The following is a 16,642-nucleotide window of genomic DNA, read 5'->3' as shown; positions in this document are numbered from 1 at the left end:
AGTCTAACTAAGAATAGATAAGTAATGTAATGAAATCTGCTAGACCAGAAACCAAGAGTTTCCCTTCAAATACATTTCTCTACAAACAACTTAGTGCTACAGTAATCTGTGTGAACAAAGAAAAAATGCCAACCCTTAATCAGCACACAGCAGGGATGGGTCATGAACATATTTATCTTTCTTCTTACAAGCCTCCCCTGGCTAAAGGAAATGCCCTAATACTCAAGGCATCTTGGACACCAGATGGCTGATTATTAAACATTTTATGAAGAGGAAGGAAGTAGAGAGAAAGAGCCTGAATTTTCATGGTACTGTAGGGACAGGGGAAAGGAAGACAGAACGAGGATCTAATCCAAAACTTACTGACTGGTAAGACACTGATTTCAAAGGACTGTGAATTAGAAGGAACAAAAGATCTGTGTTTGCATTTACTTCTGCACACCAATTCTCAAATCATCAAGAGCTAGATTAATTGACAGGTGAATATAATGTCCTTTCCATTTTGATCACTGTAATGACTTAAAACATGCAAACCAGAATCTTGTACTCACGTTCTTTCTACAGGCACGTCACATACAACAAACCCAAGAGTGGTGAGTATAAAGCGAGCAGTTGATTAACCCATCCTTCTCCTTTCCCTTTATTTGAAACAACAAGAAAGGACTTGGGGGAACGAAGCTAATAGCTATGAGGGGCAACAGCTCTCAAAAATGTGATGGACCTCAAGCCTTTTTCACACAGATGAAAGAGAGGCTGTTGTGATGCAGTTCAGTAGCATGCTAATAACAGAGGTAGCAGCAATAACAACTAAAACCTTCAGCTGTGTTTCACACTCAGACTTGTAATCTCCTTATGCAATATGCTTGACAAAACTCTTGGAGAATATGAGCCTGCTTTTTCCACCACAGCATATACCCCCCTCCCTTACTAGACTGTGGGATGATGGACTTTATTTATCTATTTATTTATTTATGTAACTCTTATAACATTTAACCAAATAAACTGGTTATTTTGCTGTAGGTAGAACATGAGGAAGCTCTGCTTGCAGGGCTGGGTATGCCTGCCAGAGCAGAAGAGCAGAAGCTCACCTGCTGCAGCGTTTTGAGAGGTAAAGCCGCCCAATTATTTTTTATTATCCCAAAGTTGTTTTATTAACAAAATATTTGTCTTTTTGCCTCACACACATCAAATGCCAATATACAAATTGCACAAGGAGCTTATGCCAGTATGAGTCAATCTTGGGTGTGTTTATCCTCGGAGAGACATAAGCCTCTGTTTCTAGAGGCGGGTGTTCCTTATCCTTGTTAGACCCATGAATATCTTTCACCAACAAAATCTGTCACTTTTCACTGTTGTCATGTTTGCTGCTAGAACAAACCCCACAGGCTGGCAGGCCTCCAAGTGGGGTGGGGTCTAAGTCCTCTGTGACTATCATTATTTAGTATTTACACTGCAGCAGAACTCAGAGGCTTCTTTCTAGCTGAGTTTCAGGCATGGCTGTGCAAGCAGAGTAAAAGACACTTCCTGGCCCAAACAGTTTATAGTCTAAACAGAAAAGACTGGCGATAAATAGCAGAGAAAAGGCAGCATTATTGCAACACAGCTAATGCCAAGGCAAGACTGCAAAACCCATGAGATTTTTCTAAAAATAAATGTTAAGTTTTCATTTGCTTTATAGACTATTAAAATTGTATATTCAAGCTTTCTTAAACTAGAAGGGTTTTAGTTGCTGTAACAGCTGCAATTCTTGCTTACTCCCGTGACTCCAGGAGGTGACGACTTACAAGATGAACTTTCTGCTCACCTGTCTACAGAAAACACTGAGTGTAGCTACACAGCTAGTTTCTTGTGCCCTCTGTTTGTAGAGCAAGAATTGTTTCTCTTAGATTACCCAAGCATTGTGGTTTTTCCCCACCCATGAAAATGATTTTTCAGAACAGTAATGTTTAGTTTTCACATCTCTTCCTCCATTATTCTCAATGTACAGCTCAGTTTCCTGTATCCATCCATGGCTCACTGGTGTATATACTGTCAAACCTGTCAATGGGCTGTTCCCCCCTTGCTTTTGACCTTGCCATTTTAACCGCCAGAAGACTCCTATTAAACTCCCAGGTTCTCTGATGATAAGGTGATTAAAAGAAAGGAAAAAACAAGCAGACAGAAAGGAGTGGGTGTTTTGCCTACCCAAGGTGGCCTCTGCTCTATTTTTTGCATGAGGCTCACCAAACGGGATGCTGAGCATTAAGAAGTCTCTGGAAGAAGTGGAACTACGCTAAGAATTTTCTTAAAGGTTCAGGCCAAATCTGAAATGGATATGAACTGGCTTGGCTCGGTTGCAGGCAACAGAGATATTTAAACTGGGGAAAATAGCAAGGATTTTTCCCATGACCACCGTGTCACCATCTTCACTTTCTCTGTATAGCCTAATAAGAATATCCAGCAGCATGTCTAAATTGGGACTTAAGTTTCTCAACTTCACAGCAGACAAGCATGCCAGAACTACTGTGTATTATTGTGCTGCACTGAAAAGAGAAAGGAATACTTTTACTGTCTGTGTAGGAGGAAGCCTTTGAGGGGAAAATCATTTATAATAAAGACTTCTTTTATCTGAAACACCTAATATTTCATCTCTTCAAATCCCAACACTGCATTTTCTTAAAACAGGTTTCTATTATGTGTTAAACACATCAAGTACAGTAATTCAGTCTCATCATCTAAATTCAGTGTTGTGATCACTGAATGAAATTGGGGCAAGCTAGCTAAAAAGGTAATAGAAGCTTTTCACAAAAGCACCATGTGAAGTGTGTCACTGCTTTTCTTTCTTCAGGAAAGAAAAAAGAAAAAATTCTTTGCTTTTCTCCAGTGAGCTTATACCTCTGAGTTGAAGACCCTTAATATGGTCTATAAGGCAGGACTTCCTAGAGGTGATTAGCAAGGGCAGGAGTTTGTTGTTGTAGTTATCTAAGGAAAATTATTTTCCTAGAGAATTTTGTCTGTGTGGGCAAGAGATATGGGGGATAACAGGAAAGAGAAATCCTTTCAGTTCTTAGGTCAGTGATTTAACCACGGACTTAATGGTTTTTTTTCTCATCCAGTTTAGGCATTCCACATTTTATTGTTGTTTTTTCAAAAGTATTGGTGGGTTTTGGCAGGCAAAAAAGGCCACTGTACACTTCACATAGGAATGAAGCAAACAATGTATTTGTTGTTTCCTGGATTCAAGAAAAAACAGTGGTTGTTTTCCTCTACAGAATGCAGTTCTAAAGACTACCTTTTTCTTAGAGAGCTGTCACTCCAGATGACTTAAATTATCAAGATTGCACACAAAGTTTGTGGTGAAACAGAAACCTGAATTTAGTTGCCAATCAATATGCTTTCCTTCCATTTCTTTCAGTACTTCTGTTTTCAAGGCACAGACCGTTAAAAAAATCACAACAGGATCAACATGGCAGAATTTTAAATTGTACAAGATGCTGGGGAATACTGCTCACTAGGCACAAATGCTAATGAAGTTGGCATAATTTTTTCCCCTACTCTGAGCTGCATCTTCCAATAAGCATTCTCAATTCACACCTCATATGAAACACAGTGTGTTTAAGGAATAGAAGACCCTAATGTAGACGTGTGTGACATTTGAACAGACTCTGTGTCCCATCATAAGAACAGTGTATGAGGATGCTTTATCACAGCTGGTTTTGTGGGTCTGGAAAAAGTGATACACTCCCTGTGAGATCCTGCTGGCCTCATTCATGAAATCACAAAGATTACAGTCCCTCCCCACAACCATGTTCACAAATGCCTGCTCCTGCTACCTCAGCATCACACCTGTTCAATGGTCACTGGATGACGCAGGCTGCAATTCTGTGGGAGACCCAAGGTTGCAGTCCTGCATTTACACAGCTCTGGGTTTCTGATGGCGTAAGACAATGGTTCCCCTGTGGTTCAGTGTGTGCAGTTCTACCTCTTTTTTCAGCCTTGCTACTGCAGGCGAAGCAGTTGGCTAGAATGAGAGCACTTTGCTTGCATGTAACCTGCTTCCACAGAAGCGTACTCAGTGACTCCTCAATTCTCCTGTGAATGTGACAGCCTCACAAACATGAGCCAGGGAGCAAGGCTAAGCAGTGACAGGAATGCACGGCGCATGGAGTGTTTAGTCAGCACATTTTTCCCCGGCAGGCCTGGAGGGCAGTCCTGAATGCTGGGACTGGAATGCTGCCCACTTATGGTAGCCAGTTAATGAGGCCGGCACTCCCAACTCTGTACACAAACACTTGCAGAGAATGCCAAGTATCTTGTGATGCACAGCCCACAATTTTCCTAGTTTGCTTTCTTATGCAACACATGCTGTTTCTTGCCTATCAGCAAATGGATGTTCTCAGCTGGGTATACGTAGAATGTCTGTGACAATAATACCCCAATTACTAATATTTCCCAGTTCCATGATCACCTGTATTTGAGGATTTCATTCTGCCAGAGTTCTACAAATTAAAATTTTCAGTGCTAAACTTGCGGTGGTCCTAATAGGAGAGGGAGTAGATAAAGACTTTTTCACAAAGTCGGAAATATGGAGATAATAAGCAAAATAAGTTACTTTCCCAAAACCACAGGACTCATCAGATGACAAACTAATTAAACCCTAATCCAGAAAAGCCCTTATTATGTAGGAAATGTACAGCACGTGAATAATGACAATAAAAGCAAGTACTTGACCTGACCCATATTCTCAAGAAAATTACTAAACAGCATTTGTCACACTACTTGATGCAAGTGTGTACAAAATAATGTGGATGCCAGTATCCATCTAACCATGAGAAAAAAAGGGCTCAGTGTCAGCTGATTTGCCCTGCTCCATTGCCTCATATATTTCTACTGTTTCTTCCCTCTTATTCGCATTAAAACTCTCTGCTGTATTGCCACATATGGCTCAGATGTCATTTTAGCTTTTAAAACCTGGTGTCAATCTAGTCCAAATTAAGGAGGCTGTCATCTTCTGTCAGTAAGATGCAAACAAATTGTCTTTCTGGATGCCTCATGTCAGATGAACAGTGCTAATTCTTCTAATAGTTGGGAGACATGTGGTTCATGCAACGACATCTCAGTTCTGTGTGAGCCCATCAGACAGGATATGCAACCAAATGCACCTGTAATGCCGTTACCTCTACTATTTTTCTAGAATTTCCACTGTGAAAGTTGAAACCACAGAGGTTCTATGAGGCCATAATAAAGTTCCCTCTTATTCATGATACGAATGATCTCATACGACTATTGCACTCAAGTGTTTATATTCAAAGATGTTTATAATAATGCCCACTTCATGTACTAGACCTGCACTTACTCTTTACTAAGTAAATGTTTATGTCAAATAAAACAGGTACCCTATTGATTTATAGAACATTTAGGAAAGGCTATTTTAGGAAAACTCTCTCTGGCCGTGACTTTTTTATAGCTAGCCCTTGGTTTGTGCTGGTGTAATTGGCTGGACCCCTGGCCCACCGTGGGAGGCTGCACCCGCCAGACAGGCCCTCACACCTCGGCTGGGTTGTCCAGGCCCAGCACTGCCCCTGGCCCCTTTTTCCTTCAGTGGACCGGTGCAAGGGACTCCTTGCGAGTCCCAACATACCTGTGGGAGAGATGAGGTGGCCAGAGAGGGCGGAGAGAGGCCGAGGCGGGCAGAGCGAAGCACTGAGGCGGCAGCAGGGATACAGAGGCGGGTGCTGAGGTGCTGAAGAGAGCAGAGGGAGGTGCTGAGGCAGGTCCTGAAGGCTGAGGCGTGCGCTGAGGGTGTCGAAGAGAGACGCCGAGGCGGGCGCTGAGGGCTGAAGCGGGCGGAGGGAGACACTGAGACGGGTCTTAAACGCCTGAGGCGGGAACTGTAGGTGGGCGGAGGGAGACACTGAGACGGGCCTTAAGCACCTGAGGCGGGAACTGTAGGTGGGCGGAGGGAGACACTAAAGTGGGCACTGGGAGCCTGCGGAGAGGAGGAACTGAGGGAGACGCTTCGTCGGGCGCTCAGGGAGGATGGAGGGAGACGCTGAGGGGCTGAAGCAGGCCCTAAGAGGCTGAGGCGGACCCTGAGGGGGAGTTGGGGAGAAGGGAGACGCTGAGGCGGGCGCTGAGGGGCTGAAGCAGGCCCTGAGAGGCAGAGGCGGACCCTGAGGGGGAGTTGGGGAGAAGGGAGACGCTGAGGCGGGAGTTGGTAGGCTGAGGCGAGCGCTGAGGGGGAACGGAGGAAGACGCTGAGGCGGGCCATGAGAGGCTGAGGCGGGCGCTGAGGGAAGACGGAGAGAGGCTGAGGCGGGCGCTGAGGGAGGTTGGGACGGAGGGAGACGATAAGGCGGGAGTTGGGAGGCTGAGGCGAGCGCTGAGGGGGAACGGAGGGAGACGCTCGGTCGGGCGCTCAGGGAGGGTGGAGGGAGACCCTGAGGCGGGCACTAAAAGGCTGAGACGGGCCCTGAGAGGCTGAGGCGGGCGCTGAGGGAAGACGGAGAGAGGCTGAGGCGGGCGCTGAGGGGAGTGAGGCGGAGGGAGACGCTGAGGCGGGGCCAGAGGGGCAGGGCGAGGCGAGCGCCGCGCCCCCTCGCGGAGCAGCTGCCGCCTGCGCGGGCCGGGCGCGCCCGCGGTGCCTCGCCGGCGTGCATGTTAATGCGCCGTAATTGCCCGGAGAGGAGCGGAGAGGCGGGGCGGAACGCGCCGCCGGTTGCCTGCCCTCCTTCCCTGCTGCTCGCCCCGCCGCCCTCTCCTCCCCGGCCTCCCTGATGCCGAGGAATGGATAGAGCGGCTGCCCTGCGAGCCGCCGGCATGCTGGAGAGGAAGGAGCGCAGCGGCGGCGAGGCGGCGGGCGGCGGCGCGGGGCCGCGGCCGGGCGCGGCGGCGCGGGGCTTGCCGGCCGTGCGGAGCACGCTGCAGCAGTGTGGGTTACTGCAGGACCTCATAGACATCTCGCTCTCCAACCTGCGCGGACTCCGCACGAAGTGCGCCGCGTCCAACGACCTCACCCAGCAGGAGATCCGCACCCTGGAGGTACGGGGCTCGGCAGCCGCGAGAGGGCCGGAGGGGAGCCCCGCAACTATCTCCGGGGCTGCCTGTTCCTCACAACCGGGGAGCCACGGCCTGCCCCTTCCCACAGCGCCCTTTCCCCTTAGTAGTGAGGGCCACTCGCCCTCACCTATGCCTGGGCCGTGAGGCACCGCCTCCCGTCTCCCCTTCTTCCCTGGGTAGAGTGGCTGTGGCGTTGTATGTGGAAGGGAAGGACCCCCGGCCCCGCCGCAGCCCTGTCAGCTTGCTGTCGGTGCCCTCCCCGGTGAGGCTGGCCGTGGCAGGGTTCCCCCCAGCCCTCCGCCGCTGGAAAGACGTCCCGCGGAGGGTGGTGCGAAAGGAGAGGTTCGGGAGCGGCGGCCCGCGGGTGCCGCGTCTGAGAGCGGGCGTGCGGCGGCCCGGGCTGTCAGACGGGTTCGCGGGGAGCGGGAGCTGCGTGTTGTGGTGTGGTGGTGCCCCGCCGCCCCCCCGCGGGGCCCTGGGCCTGGCCGGGCTTCGATGTTACTGTGGAGGTAGATGTGATGTGAGCTGGGGACCGGAGGTGACTCGATGCTCCCTACCAGGAGGTGGGTCGCTACATCGCCTGTCCTGGGAAGCGGGAGCTTTCCTGCGGGTCTTCAGCATTTACTTCTGATAGTCCCTGCTCTCTGCTCCAGGCCTGTCTCTCCGTCCCTGGATCAGTTTCACTGATCTCATCTGATCCTCCTTTTCAGTCCGTTGGTGTGGCTGACGACCAGCATTGCAGTCCCGGTTGGAGAGATGGTTTGCTGTTTGGAAAGATTATATGAAACTGTAAGCACAAAACGTGATGCTTTCAAAGAAGAGCTCAATCCATGTACGACTCTGCATAAATATTTAGAAAGGCAATATAGATTTATTCTTGCTTAGTTCCTTTGACCTTTAGATACTTAAGTAACATTTTCTTTTACCTTGTGTGCAGGTAGCGTTACTCTGAGTAAAAAATACCCTCCCAGAGCCCTTCTTTGATGTAACTTTCATGCAATGGCTAATGGCCCTTTTCTCTAGGAAGGCTGTGGATGTAAAGCTCTGGGCATTTAGGAAGAAAGATCATTAAAAGAGTGTAGCTCTAACAAACATAGGTGCTGCAAAATCCATCACATGAGAAATGAAGGTTAGGAAAAAAAATTTTGAAACAATGGGTGAGTAGCTTTTGGCACAACCTCTTGGAAATCTATCATTCTTCCTTTTTTTCTTCCTCTGCATTTTTGTGGTTTTGTTTGTTTGTTTTATGGCACATTCTCTTTTGTTGTTTTTTTTTTTTTTTAATTTGTAGCACTCTTTCCTCCTGCCACCTCCAAATAGCCTTCAAAAGGCTATTCTTTAGAAACTATTATCTGTGTAGGCTTTTGGCCACCCTACTGAGGGCTTTTTAATGCTCAAACAATGTCAGCATCGTTTCAGAAAATGATCATCAGAGCTTTGCTGGTGGACCTGTTCTAAAAGGAAACCTTTATTCACAAAGCATGAGGGACTGCTGTCATCTTCAGGTTCTAAAAGCAGCAAAAGCTGCTTGAACAAATGGGTGCCACGTTCACTGATGATCATAAAATTTATGACCAGAAAAAATTCTCTTTGATGCACGGTCCAGTATGTGATTTCTCTGGGAATTCAACCAAGTATTGGATCTCTGCCAACACGTGAAGCTATGGGCATGGATATAGACTCTATGCCCTTTGCTCAGTTCAGCTGACTGTACCAAAATGCATGTTGTCAAGCATAGCCCAAGTCTTGTGCTGAGCTCCCTGTGCCAGTCTGCAGTGGGTTTGTCTACAGCCGCAGAACAGAGCAGCAGGCTGCAGGAGATGAGGGGCTGTGTGTACTTCCCCACGCTGTGCTTTCCCACGGTGCAGCAGAGGGTGGTGGGCTGCAGCGCCATCTCAAGTAGCAGGTGGCCCTGCCCGTGGCATTACCGGTGTAATGACTGGGCCTTGGTTAATGTGTCAGAAACGCGTGTGTGGTCACATGCATTTGCCTATCGGATCACATCGGTAGAGGCAGGTGCTCTGCTGCTGCAGAGCCAGTCTTACTGCTGGTTTGACTGTGGTGTGCAGCTCTGTGTGGACTGTACGCTGCTCCTCAACAGTCAGTAGTTTCCCCAGAGCTGGGAGCTCCAAGATGTTTCAAGCCCACAGTGGCTATTGGTGTGGCCTTGATGCACTGTCAAATGGCTGTGTGAGCCATGATAGTGGCTACCAGCGGTGTGGTTGCTGGGTTTGTAAGCCTTGTGTGTACTTTGAGTTTGAAGCTACGTGTCTTCGGTTTGTGTGAAGAAACTTTTGCATATAAAAAGAATTACGGAGACTTAGCTGTATCAGAACAACGGGTAAGTGTAGAGAAGTGACATGGAAATGATAAAACACAAGATGGATAAAAGCAGCAAAGTAGAAGCAGGAAGTGCTACTTTGGGAAGGAAGGGGACTCAACTGGAAGTTAAAGCAGCAGCTCTTGAGGCTAAATGCAAGGCTGCGCATTTGCAACTCAAAAAAAGTCCAATATACTCAGCCAAAAATCAGTTCATTGGTTTCATTTTTTGTTTTTCATCCAAAGGATAAAAAGGCAAGGAGACTTCCACAGTACAATTTGTATATAGCTCATAGATCTCTTGACTTCTGTAATGTCTAATTCTGGTGTCAAAACTGAATTTAAGTGGTGAAGGGATATATCCTTGAACATAATCTTCTCTATCAGTGAACTGCAGGTTCACCATCCGTGCCTGGAGGTGAATGCCTTCAGGTGGATGTGGCTGTCTAAACTCTGTACCAGTGTAGGTTAGGCAGCAGTGCAGCTCATTGCCATTTCTAATCCCAAGGTTAGCAAAACCACAAAATTCTGAAAGCAGCTATAAAGTGAATAAAACCAATTGCCCAAAACACAAGTGCAAGTTCATCTAAGTGCTTGTGCTATTCTGTTTTTTCACACTGGATGTACTAGCTTGGTCCTTTTAGCACCAGTTGTCTCAGTGCCTGTTCACAGCTGGGATCGGTGTTGCATGTACCACATGATTTACAGTGTGTGTGTGTTTCAAAGTCAAGAATGTCAGCCTAACTAAAGGTATTTGAGTGCATGCTTATGTCCCTCCCAATTTACTGAAATGCTTTTAAGTCCTTCCTCATTCCTCTTGTGTATAAGGTCTTCTCAAAATAAAGCACGTGGTAGATAAGGATTTCAGACTGGGACCTTGACAGGTAAAGATAAGCACTCATGGCAGCTCAAATGAGTGCAGGGAGAACTTTCTGTAATACGGGGGAGAAAGAAAGGGCTACGGGAATTGCTTGCAAATAATGACTTGAGTGTAGATGTGTTACATGAGCTGACCCTATTTCACATGTAGCAAGGCAGCTTCTTAGAAGGGCAGGGGCTTTCCCTGTAGTGGAAAGTCGATTGTGTTAGTTTGGTTATTAGCAGAGTAGGGTTTCTGATGCCACAAGGTCTGCTATTTTTTTATAAGTTTTATATGTTCTGCCGAACAAGTGCTTGAGTGTTTTTCTTTCTACCTAACACTTCAGTATGTGGCTTGCTTTCAGTTCTGTCCTAGCAGGTTTACTCACTTCTCAAGTCGACTACAAAACTGAAATGGAAAATAACGATAATTTTAACCCATACTTATGAGGCCAAAAAATGTCTTGCCATGTGGTGAGCATCCAACAAGAGCATCCTTGGAAAGAAACAACTCTGTCAGCCTTTAACTATCTACCTTGCATGACTCTTAAATTGGGTTTGCAAAGTTAGAAGCATATTTTTATCCATATTTCTTTGTAAAAGCACTATCTCTCTGGATCTATTTCTCTGGCCAGGAAGCTGGTAGTGGAACTTGGTTTGATGTCTGTAGTGAAACACATGAAACTCATAGAATCATAGAATGGTAGGGTTTGGAAGGGACCTTTAGAGATCATCTAGTCCAACCCAAACACTGCAGCTCCAGCTAGTCTGTTGGAGGTGAGGAGAATGCAGTGCTGTGTGCTGGCTGCAAAGCAAGGTTCCTATGGTTTGTCAGTCTCTTGCTGGAAACAGCGTAGCTGGTTTAGTAAACTGTGGGGATTGCCAGATGTGGGATGATTCCTCCTCTGCTCGCCTGCCACTTTTAACTGCAGCAAAGAAGAGGCAGGACCAGGCTGAACTGAGACCGAGAGTATGTTCAGATTGCAGATGAATTTTTTTCCTACCTTAGTTCTTACACCATAAGAGCTGCAGCGATTCTGGCATGGAAGCTGTCTCCAAACTGGTTATGGTGGGAGTGTCGGGGTGGGGCAGTGGCACGCAGTGCTAAGATCTGCCTGCTCTTTGAGGAAAAACTGTCCTTATAACTCTTTGGCTGGACTGTGCCTGTGATAGAGACACTTGTGGTCCTGCATGCAAAGATCACTTTGACTTCTTCCTCAGGAATGTCTTCTGTTCAGCACCTCCAGAAAGTAGAATACCAGATCAGAAAGCCTGACTCCAGCTGTGTCACAAATAAGTAAGTCTACTACTCCACAAATCAGTTGTTCATATTGGCTGAATGACACCTGTGGATTAAATATGTTTGAACTTGCTTTGGCATGATCTCAATTCATTTGGCAATTTGGCTAGAAGAGGCTTATCTCTTACCAAGCAATCTCCAAGCAGAAACAAATGCTCTGAAAGTGGGGGTAGGCATGAGAGGAAGAGGAATTGTAATCGTCCCAGCTTGCAGACTGGAAGTTGGGTATGTGGTATGCATAAGGAAAATAAGACCATGTGTTTGTAAATTGTAAGTAGCTTGACTAGTGAATTTTTCAGACCAAACTGTAACCTGTAGCCACATGTTTATGAACCTTGTTCAGCTAAAAAGACTTCCTTTCCCAGCAGGTCTTATGTAAGAGAAGAAACTCTATTACTTCATCTTACTTTTTGCATATACGCAACACTTTTGTTTTTCTTCAAGGTGTCTTCTTTTTTATAGGACTCTTGCTTTTCTTAAATTTGTGCTCTTGCTTGCCTCAGGCTTCAAAAGAGATTTTGTTTGGCTTGGAAGAAGAACCATAAATGATTATCAAATCTGTAGACATAATACTTTCTTTTGGCAGTGTTTCTGGGTATGGTCAGAATTTGCATGTCGTCACAGCATTCAGCTCATCTCCTCCCTTCTCTTTTGGGTTTTTGGGTTTTTTTTTCCTTTTTTTTTATTTTTTGTATAAATGTGACATTTTCTGTCAAGTGTCTTAACTTACCTGGAGTTTCTAGGCCACGTTCTGATGAGTAGGTCGTGATGAAGATACGACAAGGGACTCTCTTCACTCTTCTGTCAAGGTCTGTATGTGCTTCTCGCCTTGGGTTGGATTCTACAATGCACTGATTGAGAGATAAGAAAAGAAGTACCAGAGTAAGACTTCGTGCTGTTTTTGTCTAAGACAGATTGTGTAGTCACTAGGTTGTGTTAAAACAGAATTATCCCTGCTCATCTTCATGCCCGCTCAGCTTGGAGACCCTTTTCAGCAACTGAACTCCAGTAAAGAAGTTCACTGGAGCCTGGAGTTTAGAGCTCTGTATGAATGTGCCTGCACACACTGACAGGAGCCCACAGTCTGTCATGCCAGGCAAGCCTCAGTCTCCACATAGGATTTCTAATGTTTATTGCATGTTGAGAATTGATCTAATCAATGAAACTACCAGACTTGAACCTCAGCTGTGTCTAGCTAAACCCATGGATGTAACCAAGCTTGCTGCCTGAGGAGAGCTTGGTCTGCTACTCAAGTTGAAATGCCAGCAATCAACTGCATTTTACGCAAGGACAACCCTGACTATTGTTACAGCTACGTACTAGTGACTACAGCTGTAGTCAGCATGGTGGTTAACAAGTCTATCACCTCTTTTTGTTTATAAGTAGGAACACTTAACAGAAGTCATGTGATGCACCAAATTATTTAGGGAATAGTTATGCCTAAAATAATATTGCCAGTATAGATCTTTCAGACGCTTGAGGGATAAACCTTCACCTTTCATTTAAGGCTAAGATTAATGACATATGATTGATGACTTTTTTTCTGAACCCTTAGACAGAGATAAAGGATGCCCTGGCCCATCACAGTGGAAAACAAGCCACTGACCAGGACGTCCTGGTTTTAAATTTCAGTAGGGAAAATACTATTACGATGATCTGTGTTTTAAAGGACTAATCCTGAGTCTGTTGAGACTCATGACTAGAGCTATGACATGTTTGCTTGTGTCTACAGGGAAACACTACCTTGCCTTAAGTTAGAGCAGTCACTGTACAGAAGATAGTTGGACAGTAGTTATTCTTTTAATGCCAGTGTATATGTACTTACAAATACCCTCTATAGAACCTGCCTGGATATTTGCTGGCATAACTCATGGGAGCAGTTGCAATGAAGGTGCTTCATGCCTGTTAGCCATTCCCTGTCTGCTTTCAGGGTTTTGCAGGCAGAATTGGATCCCTTGCCTCCATCTTGCTTTTGATACTTTAAAATTTGACTTTAAAGTTAAAATACAGCTGCATTTTTCTCTCAGGAATGTTTCTAAAGTGAAGAGAGGCTGAGTCCTGCCATTCCTTTTCTGCCTAGAGAGAACTTGTACTGTGGGGAAATCTGCATCTTGGGAAAGCAGAGAAGGATCACAGGACACTTAATCAGTAGGAAAGGAATCATGCTTTGATCAGGGGCTACCGAGTGCCTCTGATACCATGATTATCATCCCCACTGGAAGAGCTCTAATAACAGAAGCTGTGAGATCCACTTAGGAGCAATAATTAACATGACGCTGAGGAATCTGGCTGGGATGCAGCAGATCAGGCCCTGATGTGGTCTGATCTGACACTGCCAGGACAAGTAATTGACCACAGTGTTCAGAATGCAGCCAGGAGCCTTGGGGCTGCGTCCCTGAACATCGTCAGAAGCCTTTTGCAAGTAAGTTTAACAGGCCAGGCATGCACTTTTCTGCTGTGTTCTACTTTCCTTATGTGCTTCTAAACCATGGGTTTGTTGATTTGTCAAATAACTTTCACTTCTGTTTGAAGCAATCTAAATTTAGAAAGGAAGTCTTGCTGCTTCTCATTGCTGCTGTGTGTGGGCTATTGTTGAAGGTTGCAGATTCCAGTGTGAGATTTTATTTTTAGTTATTAATGATGCTGAATAAACTGGAAAGAAGAAATATGTTTTGCAGATTGAGAACTTCAACATCACCACTGAGAGATATTAGGTAGGGGAGGTGAATGGATCTGTCATAAGCACAGCTACTGGCAGATGTGTGTCAGAGCCCCTTGGGCTACCTGTAATGCACTAAGAACCTCTCCATGGCATTTCTTACCCGTCCTCAAAGCACGGAGAATTTTCTAGCAACAGTTTTCATCTTCCAGAGCAGTGTTACCTTATTTTTACCTTTAAACTAGAGGACTGTATCGTAACTGCTTTAGGATACAGTTGCATAGATCCACTGAAGCAGAAGTAGTAAGATTTTTGTTGTTTAAAGCTTCCCAATGTTTTTAGACATTTCCCTCTTAAAAACTGTTCTTCATCAGCCAAGTGAAATGTTTCAATTTATGGTCTTCTGTGTTTCTGACCCAAACTGAAACTTTCCACAGAGCAAAACATATCTTATGAAGACTTTGAACCATCCACAGAAATCGTCATCAAGTTACGAGTGCCTCAGGCCAGCACCAGCAGCTAGTGTTAAACTCTCTTAGTGCACATCAGTTCCAGATTTACCTTTTTTCCCCCTCTGATTTTAGGGAATTCTGGAAGCTATGCCCTTGTCCATTCTCCCTTGTTTTAAGGAAACACACGACTAAAATACACAGGTATTGTTACCAGGACAGCACCCATCTCAGGAGACTTGCATAGCCCTTCAACCTACTCCCTTAGGAAAGAGAAAGGTTTGTTTATTCCCTTCCCACCCCCCCACCCCCCTTCTTTTTTTTTCCCTTGAATCACAAGGGTGTCTGTAAGTGCTGGAAGAGAAAGGAGGTCATAGTGTTGAAGTCACCCAAGGTGAGCACAAACACCAAAGACTTTTAGCATTTGCTCATACAACTAAGCTGGGAGAAACCCCAGAGTAGCTATCAAAGGGCTTGTCAACCTCATTTGTATTAAGCCAGAATGTGTGTTAAAACTCGTTTGGTCTTGCTTTGTGGGTCAAGTGTAATATTTGTAGAACCACTGGCTGACTGCTACAGGGCTGTGGAAACTAACATTTGGAGGGAAAAAGGAGTGTTGCTGTGAGCCCAGCTCTTTCACTGCTGCACTGAAACCCTGGTTGGATTTGTGCCGAGACCACGTTTGTAGGAAACACAATCCTACTTTTGGGGAAGGTGTTTTTTATAATGATGTTGAATGTGCCTCTGTAGCAGTAATTACCTATTTGTATTTAATTAAAAAGACCTTATCAGTTCTAGTCTGCCAATCTAAAACTGGAGGTGTAGCTAACTTAGCAAGAGCTAGCTGAATACTTGTACTAGAGTGACGCTAAGATTATTACAGAAGCTAAATCTGCACCCCGTTCTGCTGCCAAGGCATGCTCCACTTCCACTGATGGCTTCTTATTTTTTTTCTACTGTGTTATTCAAACTGCCTCAGTTGGCAAGAATAACTAGTTTGTGGTCTGTGGTGAAGAGCTTTGAAGTTAATGGACACCTTACAACAGAAGATTTCAAATTGAAGGTAGCAGTGTCTGTCTCTTCATTTGAGTGAGAGATGAGTACTTTGGCAGCAGCAATGCAGTGATGATGCAGCACTGCTCCTAGCACAGGTCTCTGGTAGTGCTGAGTGCTCCTTGCAGCTCCTCTTTGTAGTAAAGTGCCTTTGTCATGTTCCTTAATGAAGAGGCAGATCCTGCCTGTAGCATTTATTTTACTAACAGATTTTCCAGTGTCCTTTTGAGCTATTGTGCCAAGAAGGGTATGAGTTGAGACACTTGGCATCTGGCTTGGAGGTACCCAGTTGTTCCTGGCAGCTCAGGGAAGAGAATGCAGACCTGACAACTACAAGATATTCTTCCTTAAAACCACTAATAGAAATTGCTTTGATTGTTGCTGTGCTAGTTAACACTGTGATGTGGAGGGGCAATTAGGAGCTGCTCAGAACAGGGCGAGTGGAGAAGACAGAGATGAGGAAACATCAGGCAGTGCTGGTGGCTCAGGCATCTCTGACAGAATGCCTGGTCCTGCAGGAACTGAGCAGTAAGAGCTGGGAAACATGCTGACCATGCACTGTTGTGGGCATTCTTGCCCACTGCTGACATACAGGTCTTTGGGAAGTGAAGTAGTATAAAATACCTGTTACCCGTTTAACTGCAGAGGCCGGTTACTCTTAACCCCTCACCTCTCTGAGTTTAACATCTGATAAAGGCAGCTGAGATTCTGACCAGAATGCTGGCTCTTCCTTGCTGAGATAAAGACTGTATAGATATACTGCAGGTCCTTAAAATGGGGGAGCATGAACTCAGTGGCAACCCAGAAGTCCTGACTGCCTGCAGCATGTTTCAGGGCGTCTGTCTCATTGTTAAGAGACTACTGCTGTAGGTCAGAAGGGCATTGTGCTGGCTGCTGGGTAGCTTACCAAAGCAACTCTGCTTGTTTCTGGCCTTCTTAATTGTGCTAACTTAGCCCAGGACTAGC

General features: G+C 45.6%; 1 protein-coding gene across 1 annotated transcript in view; it reads left to right on the top strand.

Annotated features, from left to right (window-relative positions):
• The first annotated feature begins 6,603 nt into the window (after positions 1-6,603).
• KSR1 (kinase suppressor of ras 1) overlaps positions 6,604-16,642 on the top strand; it is a 62,821-nt gene continuing 52,782 nt past the window's right edge. Inside the window, exon 1 of the mRNA XM_062012210.1 lies at positions 6,604-7,020. Within this exon, the coding sequence (XP_061868194.1) occupies positions 6,766-7,020 (255 nt within the window). The 5' untranslated portion in view covers positions 6,604-6,765. The remainder of the gene's footprint in view (positions 7,021-16,642) is intronic.

This window comes from Colius striatus, chromosome 20 (genome assembly GCF_028858725.1).
Source record: "Colius striatus isolate bColStr4 chromosome 20, bColStr4.1.hap1, whole genome shotgun sequence".
Classification (NCBI taxonomy): domain Eukaryota; kingdom Metazoa; phylum Chordata; class Aves; order Coliiformes; family Coliidae; genus Colius; species Colius striatus.
Note: the sequence above shows the minus strand (reverse complement) of the source record. Positions and strands in the feature narration are given on the sequence as shown.